This window comes from Puntigrus tetrazona, chromosome 9 (genome assembly GCF_018831695.1).
Source record: "Puntigrus tetrazona isolate hp1 chromosome 9, ASM1883169v1, whole genome shotgun sequence".
Taxonomy (NCBI): Eukaryota; Metazoa; Chordata; class Actinopteri; order Cypriniformes; family Cyprinidae; genus Puntigrus; species Puntigrus tetrazona.
In genome coordinates, this window is record NC_056707.1 from 6,088,463 (window position 1) to 6,097,705 (window position 9,243).

Sequence of the window (9,243 nt, forward strand, 5' to 3'; positions counted from 1 at the left end):
TAGCATCATGACACAATATTTAAATGTAAAACAAACAAAAAGTAAAACAGTTCATGAGGTTATTAGATATGTCTACTGCATTTGTGTTGGGGCTGACCGATTCTCAGGGGGGAAAAACAAACATTAAATACATTTAATCAATATAGTAAAACCAGGGTGAGACCTTTGTGCAAATATTTCCTATATCATCTGGCTCAAACTGATTTTAATTAGATGGGAGAGGATAATTCAAACAATTACTTAAAACACTTTACAAACAAATTTAAAAACCTTGAGCTGTCACATCATGTAATAAATAGAAAGCTTCTTCTCTATATTGGCTTTTTCTGTTCAGTTCCACACTTTCCTTGCTCCAACATAAATGTAATGAACTCCCTTTTTGAGCGTGAGCTCACTGTAAAGCGCACCCCGAATCCACCTCAGACCGTTCAAAAAACAAAAACAAATCCATTTCAGACGTCAGTCAGCCCCCGCGCTGCCTTCCAAAACACCACAATGCTGTGGAACGAGCAAAGGTTATGAAATATCCAAAAATAAAAATGTACTCGCACTAAATCTAGCTTATCCCGAACTTCAAAACTCTGTATCCTTCATTCAACAGTAAACATATTATTGGCGTTTATTAATATAGTTTTATTTCTCTAATAGTGTTTTTCTCTGTCTTCCGGCTCCAAGTCGCTTCCTCTCTTCAGTTGCACCTCTCATCTCTGAAGTCTCACGGCCTGTTATTAGCATGGTTTGTATGCACACATGCACTCTTCTGCAGTGTAAGATTAGCGCTGGTGGGCGTTGAGGGTTGGGGGAGAGACGGAGGACGCTCTCACTCCGTGTAGTGCATGATGGACTCCACGTAATTTCCAGGGAAGAGTCCTGTAGTGCCGCTCATCACACCTTCGAACCAGCCATCGTCATTCTTTTTAATGACGTATATGATGGCTCCCTCCTGGAAAGACAATTCATCTTCCTTGTCCTGCGTGTAGTCGTAGATTGCCACCACTGAAAGCAGAAACAACACAGAGGCAAGTTACAAATGACGAGGAGGTCCATGTGGAATTTTAAGATTTAATTTCGGCATTTTTGTCTTTATTACTGTAGGACAGATCAGAACTGACAGGAAGTGCAGTGGGAGAGCGACAGTTCTACAAATCCCTTGTGTTTTTATTACATTTGTGCATCGATCCAATACTCCGGATCGGTACGGGGTGCGATGCGGTCATTTTCTGTGGCTCAATCAGACGAGACCGATCTAAATCTCACGTTTTCAAGTGTTCTGAAAGAGTTCTATAGTACAATGGGTGGTCATTAAAATCAAGCTCGCATAAAGTCTTCTCTCAGCTGCGGCTGTCTGTCATCCTCCATTCTGCATTCAGACTGCGCATCGCGTCCGGTTACTACAGTCAAAATGATTAACTCTCTTAAAGAGCATTAAATAAGAGATTTAAAGCTGTCAAGAGAAATGCTCAATATCATCGCCCAGATTTAATATACTGCGCATCAATATCTCATCCCCTTTGAACTTTTCTATGAGGACTCAGAGGGCTGCACAGCCTGAGCGCTGGGGTTTTTTTTGCCGGTCTGTATTAGAGTCTTTTGTATTAATACTTTTCTGCACAATGAAAGATTATTAATAGTCTTTCTTGTTCTGTTTTCACATGGTGCTGACTTCATTACTGTACTATACATTTAAAAGAGATGTCTTTTAATTTTATAGTATATACTTATTTATAAATAAAGGCTATTTACTTATTAATTTATTTGACAACAATACAAAGAGCAATATTTCTAGATATTTTGCTGGTGAATTAACCACTAAGTTTATAATATTTGTCATAGATTATGATATTTTTTAGAAATTTGTTGTTTTTTATTAAAATGAATATGTCTATAACTCTATTATTAGATTTACGAACCAACATTATCAAAATATGTTCAGTGTACCTTTCTCCACGTAAGTTTGTGGAGCCCAGGGTGGGTCTTCTTCAGCATAGGGGTCACTGTACTCCACCACAGAAGACTCCTCTTCCTCGTAGTCTTCTGGGGGTGGAACTGGGTTTTGTGTCTCCTCAAACACCGGCTCTTCTGAAGGGGGAGGTGGAGGAGGCGCATCTGAAACTGAGAGATGACAAATGAACAGGAGACTCACAGACAAGGACTCTTTTAGACGAGAAGGCCATGCAAGCTCATGGATCCATGCAGAAAGCTCAAGAGATAAATTATTATATGGATGTTTGAATGGTTTACTGCGTGAAAGAAACAGTGATGGAAGTTTATCTCCTAATATTTTCAGACAGACAGACGCATACACACATGAATGCACCCATGTAAAAATGACAATGCAATCAACCTGCTTTTAATATATCATACAAGAGGACTGTTTTGTATTACCTGTGCAAACCAAATGTATACAGATATGTACAGATATAGAAAACTTTTATAGAAGACAAAGTAAAAGTTTTTTTTTTTCATTATTTATAACACATGATAAACAGTAAACTACTTTTTAGTAGTTCATTAATTTTTCATTTGGTATAACATGAGGGGTGCATAATAAAATTGCTCTTGAACTTTACAGGCTTACATTAGACACATTACCTTGCACTGATAACATACTGTATATTTAAGAAATTGTAAATACTGCATTTGATTTTATTAGTTTAATTAATAATACTAAAACATGAATGTGGGTGGTTGACAAACAAAAATTGTACTGTATCCTATGGTGTGACATATCAAAAATATAAGGAAAAAAAACAAATAGCATGAGAAAAATGTATCATAATTCTTATAATGTCAGTTTTTTTTCCCCCTTATGTCACACCACAATACACATTGGTACGTCAACCCCTCCATATATCTATAATCTATAGTGTTACACCCATAGGGTATAAGTAAAAAAGGAGAAATGCCTAAAACATTCATAATTTTGATAACTTTAATAATTTAATAATTTTTGATTAGTAATTTTAATTTGCTAAGAACCTAATTGGGACAATTTTTAAAAGTGATTTTCCCAGCATTTAATTTTTTTTGCAAATTTTCAAATAGTTGCATCTCAGCCAAATATTGTCTTATGAATAAATCATACATCAATGGAAAGCCTATTTATTTAGCTTTCAGATGACGTAGAAATCTCATGTTCAAAAAGCACTTATGACTGGTTTTGTTGTCTACATTAATGTAATTAATCGAGACTTTAATTTATAAAACCAATTACATTTTAAAATCAACTGACAGCCCTGAAACCAGGATACATTTTCATGCTTTGTGGGGCCACATTGAGCTGAACGTGTGTATGAGTGCGTCTCTGAATGCAGGAGGGTCTCATCAGAGAAGCTCAAAGCCACTTACTGGTTTCCTGTACGCGAGCCACAAAACCCGTCAGTGGAAGCTGGGGTGTGATCTGCAGTACGGAGGGGGGAGGGGGGGCCACTGAGGCTAGTCCACAAGACCACAAAAAGCACAGAGAAACAGGAAGGGGGGAGTGTGTGAGCATGAACCAAGATAAAGAATGTGAACGTGAAAGGAAAAAACAGAAGACAGTAGGCAGTTAGTTTAGTGTGCAGACACTGTCTGACAAACAGGAAGTGGTCACCTTTGAGCAGAAAGGATGAAAGGTGAATCTACACCAGCTAGCGAGTTCAAAGACTAACCCATTTATACATCAAAGCACCAATCTAACTACGTTGCGCATTATCATTAAGAACCTGAGGAGAGAGATGTTACTACAGAAAACTGTTAACAGAAAGTAAACTCCAGGTAGGGGGTCCGTGATGTACTCGAAACTGCCTTTGATGAATCACCAGAACAAATGTTCTGAAAGACATCATGTCAGAATAGTGAGAGAAGTACCTTGGTTCTGATTGTAATGGGGTCCTCCGTTCTGTTGGCTGGGGGGCATGGAAGTCTGACCCGAGATCGAGGGTGCTCGGCGATAAGGCAGCGAACCCCCCACTGTGGGGGAGATCTGCCTGGGGACGGGCCTGTTCATACTGTAGAACTGAGGACCACCTGCATGAACGATACAGCCATGAGAGGAGAAAACACCGACCACAGACTGAGCATTCATGTCTGACAAACATACCACCTTTATTCCCTATTGACAGTCAACAAAATAAATAAGGAGAATTATGAGAGCTCTACAGTCAGACCATTGACAATGACCATGAATGTCGTGAAACCGATCTGGACTAAGATTTTTTTCACTAAATCATCTTGATGTGGACTTAAATACATCTGACAAGGATGGTTCGGAATCACTAAAAACAATTGGGCCTAATATGAAATTTGCATAATATTTTTAATAGAATTCTGCAGGAGTAACACTTTTAAGATTTTTGCCTTTATGATGACATGTCAAATCAAAACTGACAGGAAGTGAAGCGGGAGAGAGAGAGAAAGAAGGGCAGGATCAGGAAAGGTCCTCGAGTAGGGATTCAAATGACGGTGCTGTATGTCAGGAAAGTCTTCCCACAAGGAGAGACGCCAACTGGAATTATATATTTTTCCTAAACCAAAACCTGCAAACATGTTTGCATTTTACACACATTTGGTTCCTTTGTTTTTTTATGTGATTTTAGTTAAATGCCTAAAAAAATCCTCTAAATATTTTCATGTTTTATTCTTTGACAACGTCATTTTAATATGGAATTTGTTGAAGCTTTTACTTGTCTTAAAAAAAAAAAAAGGTGGTGGCTAAAATGTCATAAAAAATTATGCAGAACTCTAAATCTACTCACTGTTGCCCCTACAACTCGACATGAAATGTGTTTTTAAATAAGCATAATAGTGGTGAAGTATAAGTCATGTGATCACGGTGCAGTTCATTTATATTCCACATTTAGCTTTTTACTTTTGGCAATTGCATTAAGGCTTCGAAATTCATAAAAGTTGCGTTTACTTGTGAAGAATACCATGAGGAATAAGGTTTGTAAGAAAAATACACTTTTGCTTGCCACAGAGCTTATTTTCTGCAATAACCCAAAGGTCAATGGAAAAATCCTACTGGGTTTATATCAGGGGAACCAGGTTGATGCTAAAGCCTAAAAAAAAAAAANTTGTCATCACTGCAGGATTCCAAAGAAATGTCAAAGGTGATTAATCAGCTTGTATTTAAAGGGGCCATAAGATGCCCATTTTCCACAAGTTAATGATTCTTTCATAAAAAAAGGCCTAAAAACATACTTTGGTTAAATTTCCCAATGGTAATGTAAAAAAAACACCTTTACGCTGTGAAAATCAGCTCTGTTTTCATCAAGCCATTCTAATCCATGTTGCTCTAGTCCTCTGCATCTTCAGCGGCTCAGATATCAGGAATAAATGACGACTGCTATGTTCATTATAATTTCATCAAACTAAACACTTAAATGGTACACTGATGTCCACTCAGGGTGGGTCTTGTCAACTACTGCAGGAGGGGCCTGTGCAGAACAACGTCATTCTGCCAGGAATCTTTTAATTTTAAAATGGGGATATATATATAAAAAAAATACTAAAAAAAAAACACTGGATGGATTTTTATTATTATAGAATGGTAGTTTACACACACTTCCAACACACTTTTATGTTCAATCAACTTGTAAAATGAATTTTGCATTTGATTACCCCTTTAAGTAACATGACATTTAAAATAGCGCAACAAGAAATCTTGTAAAAAAAGAAAACTGTTGTATCCAAGCAAAACTTTTTCTTGGATATCTTTTTTTCCTCTACCAGTGAAGTCGCAGCGGTACTTTTATCAATGATTAAAATGACAATGTTTGAGTTGGAACAAACAATGAAACAATGTGTGAAAACAGCCTAAGAGACTCATGAGAAAGCAAAATGAGTGGGACAGAAAGACCAAAAACCGACCACAGAATAATGTGATGTATCAGCAGGTGGGGAACGAAACAAGGGCAGGAGGTGTGACTAATGGGCTGGAAACGGGCCGGACAGTGGCACACTCACCTGTCCCAGGGTTGGTGCTGGATGTAGAACTAGCTTCATCTGAAGCGAGGGGTGGTTGAGAGGGAGGAGAGCCATTATCTGAGGTCAGAGAGCTCTCAGTAGAGTCGGGGTGAGTGGGGAGAGATTCAGGGATTGAGGTGGGGTTGGCTGAGGGCTGTGTGGGGGTTAAATTAGAGGACGTAACAGAAGGCTGAGCAGAGTTAGTCGGAGCTGAGGGTGTGCTGGCACCAGCAACTTGAGGGAAAACAAACAAACAAACAAAAAAAAAGTAGAGAGGGAGGAAACCAAATGAGAAATGCTTTTGCATTCCGCTTAAAGGGATCTACTGGGGGGAATGTCAGGAAGACGTCTTGCTTTAAGCACTAAATATACTTCGTTTTGTACACATGCTAGCACTTTTACAAAAATTAGATGGTCCGTGTACTATTCTGCTGAAAAAAAAATTGTCACGTGCACTGTGCATACCCTTGCATATGCATAAAAAAAAAAACTATAGCATACTTTGTTTCAAAGAACATGATAGCTAAATTGTGACCAGTCTTTTTCTTTTGTGAAGGCACATTATAATTTTGCTCCCGTAGGGCAACCTTTAAGCATTTTAGCACAAGCCCTAATTAAACTCCAGAACCAGTTAATAAAGGTCTTTAAGGATGACCAGGCAGGTGTGTTGAAGCTAAGCTCTGCAGGACAGTGGCCTTTGAGGACTGAATGCATATGCAAATCTCATTCAAAAAGAAATCCTCGTTCCAAACATTTGACAGTAAACACAATGCTTCCTGAGTTTTACCAATTCAGGGCTCAGCCAAATTGTATTTAAACATTTACTATGTATGTGTAATATTTATATAATTGTAATGTATTTAATTATTTAAAACTATCCCATTAATGTTTTTAGCTTTTGAATCCTGATTTCAAGCCAGCTTTTAGCTCATACTACACCCTTTTTATAACTTGTCAAAAACCATATGACAGAAGCCAGACTGCGAGTGATAAATGTGTTGTTAAGTGTGCTTTCTGTGTTGAAGATGTCACCTGGGAAGGCGCTGGGTGGAGAGGGTGTGGGCACAGCGATGGGAACACCCACACTGCCACTGCCGCTGTTTTCACGACTGCTGCTGCGACTGCTGGGATGACTGCCGCCACTGCTCCCGCTGCTGAACACAAGCTATTTATGACCAAAAAGTTCATCCAATGTCCATGGCATAAAGAACATGATACGGTAGCCTTTGTGAGTCACAGAAGAACGGAGAAGCAACAGCAGAGACTTTGTGGGCAGAAAGAAGCACACTCATAGCCTCCACTCATATTGAATGCATAAATGCTGAGCACATGGAGCACAGACTGCATGAGATCATGTGCTTGAGATGCAGAGAAAAGATCAAGAAGAAATCCACAAATCAATCAGTAAAGAGATAATGGTCCTTGGGACACTTTTTATGATGAAAAGAAATGCCAGGCAAACACAGAGCTGACAAGACATACATCAAATGGCTGAAGAGAAGAATGAATTGTCCACATAATATGTATTCACCTATTTTTTAATGCATGATACTGATCTGATTTTAAACTGTAAAACTTCTGACCATGTAATTTTGATTAAAATGTCAACGCTTGATCATACAGTGAAACTGACAGACTTCTTTTTGGAGACATATGCTGGCTTTAAACAGCATACTAGTTCAATCTTTGATCTCACTTGAAGTATATCACTGCCTTTATAATCAACTGCAAGCTCACATTCAGACCCGCCCCCCTCCTTCAGATCTGACACAGAACAGCACACAGTCTCCGTCCAGCGGATACTTTCCAAAAATGCACAGCGGTGATGCTACAGTGTCAAATTGTTGTAAAAAAATATTTTTTTTAAAATACAAAAAGTATTCTTGTAGCTTCATAAAGTAACAGTTGAATGGCAGATGGAGTATTCAGAGGACACATTTCAAACTTCTCTGGCCCTTGACAATGTTATTTACTTGGCAGTAAATGGGACAGTCACAAGCCTCCTGCTTTTTATCCGAAATATCTTAAATCGTGTTCTGAAGACGAAAAAAAGCTTTTACGGTTTGGAATGCCATGGGGGTAAGTGATTAATGACAAAATTTTCATTTTGGGGTGGAGTAACCCTTTAATTTTACCCTAGTAGGATTTGAACCCAACACATACTGGACTCAAACCCTTCATCCTTAAAGTGCAAGAAATCCAAAATGTGCTACCACAGAGCAAAAGCTCCAGCAACTTCTTTAAATGCAAAAACTGTTTGCAAAATCTTTGATGATATTTACGTGTTCTCAAACTTGAATTTGAATATATTTAGATCATCAGCCCTTCTGAACTTCAGCAGGGCACAAACGTTGTTATTTTTGTCCAAGATGTTCAATACCATTTCCAACTGGCAGACAGATGGGAGAGGGCTGGGGAAAACAGCTCCAAATGCTCTTTTTTTTGGATCCTGCACTAAGTGACAAGAGGCAGTCGTAAAGAGCATATGGCAGGACTTCAGTATATATATATTCACCGTTTAGGGCGAGAAATGATAAGGATTGTTTTCGTTCAAATTGGAGTGTATTAAATAATGTTTCTGCTCAACAAGTATGCTAAAAACAACAAGGTCATAGTTCGATTCCCAGGAAACACACATTAGCTAAAAAAAAAAAAAAAAAGTGTCAGCCAAATGCATAAATGAAGATGTTACAGGCATCTCTGCAGATGGCACAGGGATCAAAAGAGAACAAGTGAGAGTGGTTACATAACTTCAGACACAGCTGAAAAGGTCTGAGCTTCAAAGGAAAGACCCAGAGAGAACTATCTGCATTTGTTCTGCAGTGTAGTGGACTTGATCTTTAAAATCCTCAGGAAAAATATAACTGGAAAGGAAAAGTTTAAGAAGGGAGAAGAGAAAATGTCAGAGAAGGAGAGGCTCTGCAGTCATCTGAGAGCATCTTCAGGCGTCTTTATCCTCCATGACTGATGATGCGTTTATGTGAGCTCTGCTCGCGTCACTCTCAACTGGTTGCCAGGGTTTCAGATTATGCAATTGTGCAGACAATCAGCGATGCTTGTTTTAGAAGTGCTGAGGAAATGCAATGTCGGTGCGAAAGAGCTCTGCAGCAAAACCATCAATCAATGTAAGCTAATAAATACATTCAGTAATAAGTACATTCATCACTATAGCTGCCAAAAGGTCCCTTACTGCTGTAAGTCAGTAAATACTGATGCATGCTTGCACACTGAGAGCGGTGCGAGAGATTTGCTCGGACAAACAGGATGAGGGTAATGGTACCTGTAAGTGCGGTTCCT

General features: G+C 38.7%; 1 protein-coding gene across 1 annotated transcript in view; it reads right to left on the reverse strand.

Annotated features, from left to right (window-relative positions):
• Nucleotides 1-6: 6 nt before the first annotated feature.
• LOC122351467 (abl interactor 2-like) overlaps nt 7-9,243 on the reverse strand; it is a 10,336-nt gene continuing 1,099 nt past the window's right edge. The window contains exons 2-8 of the mRNA XM_043248544.1: nt 9,227-9,241; nt 6,979-7,097; nt 5,947-6,180; nt 3,850-4,008; nt 3,349-3,435; nt 1,939-2,112; nt 7-996 (exon numbers count right to left, since the gene is read on the reverse strand). Coding sequence (XP_043104479.1) covers nt 821-996; nt 1,939-2,112; nt 3,349-3,435; nt 3,850-4,008; nt 5,947-6,180; nt 6,979-7,097; nt 9,227-9,241 — 964 coding nt within the window. The 3' untranslated portion in view covers nt 7-820. The remainder of the gene's footprint in view (nt 997-1,938; nt 2,113-3,348; nt 3,436-3,849; nt 4,009-5,946; nt 6,181-6,978; nt 7,098-9,226; nt 9,242-9,243) is intronic.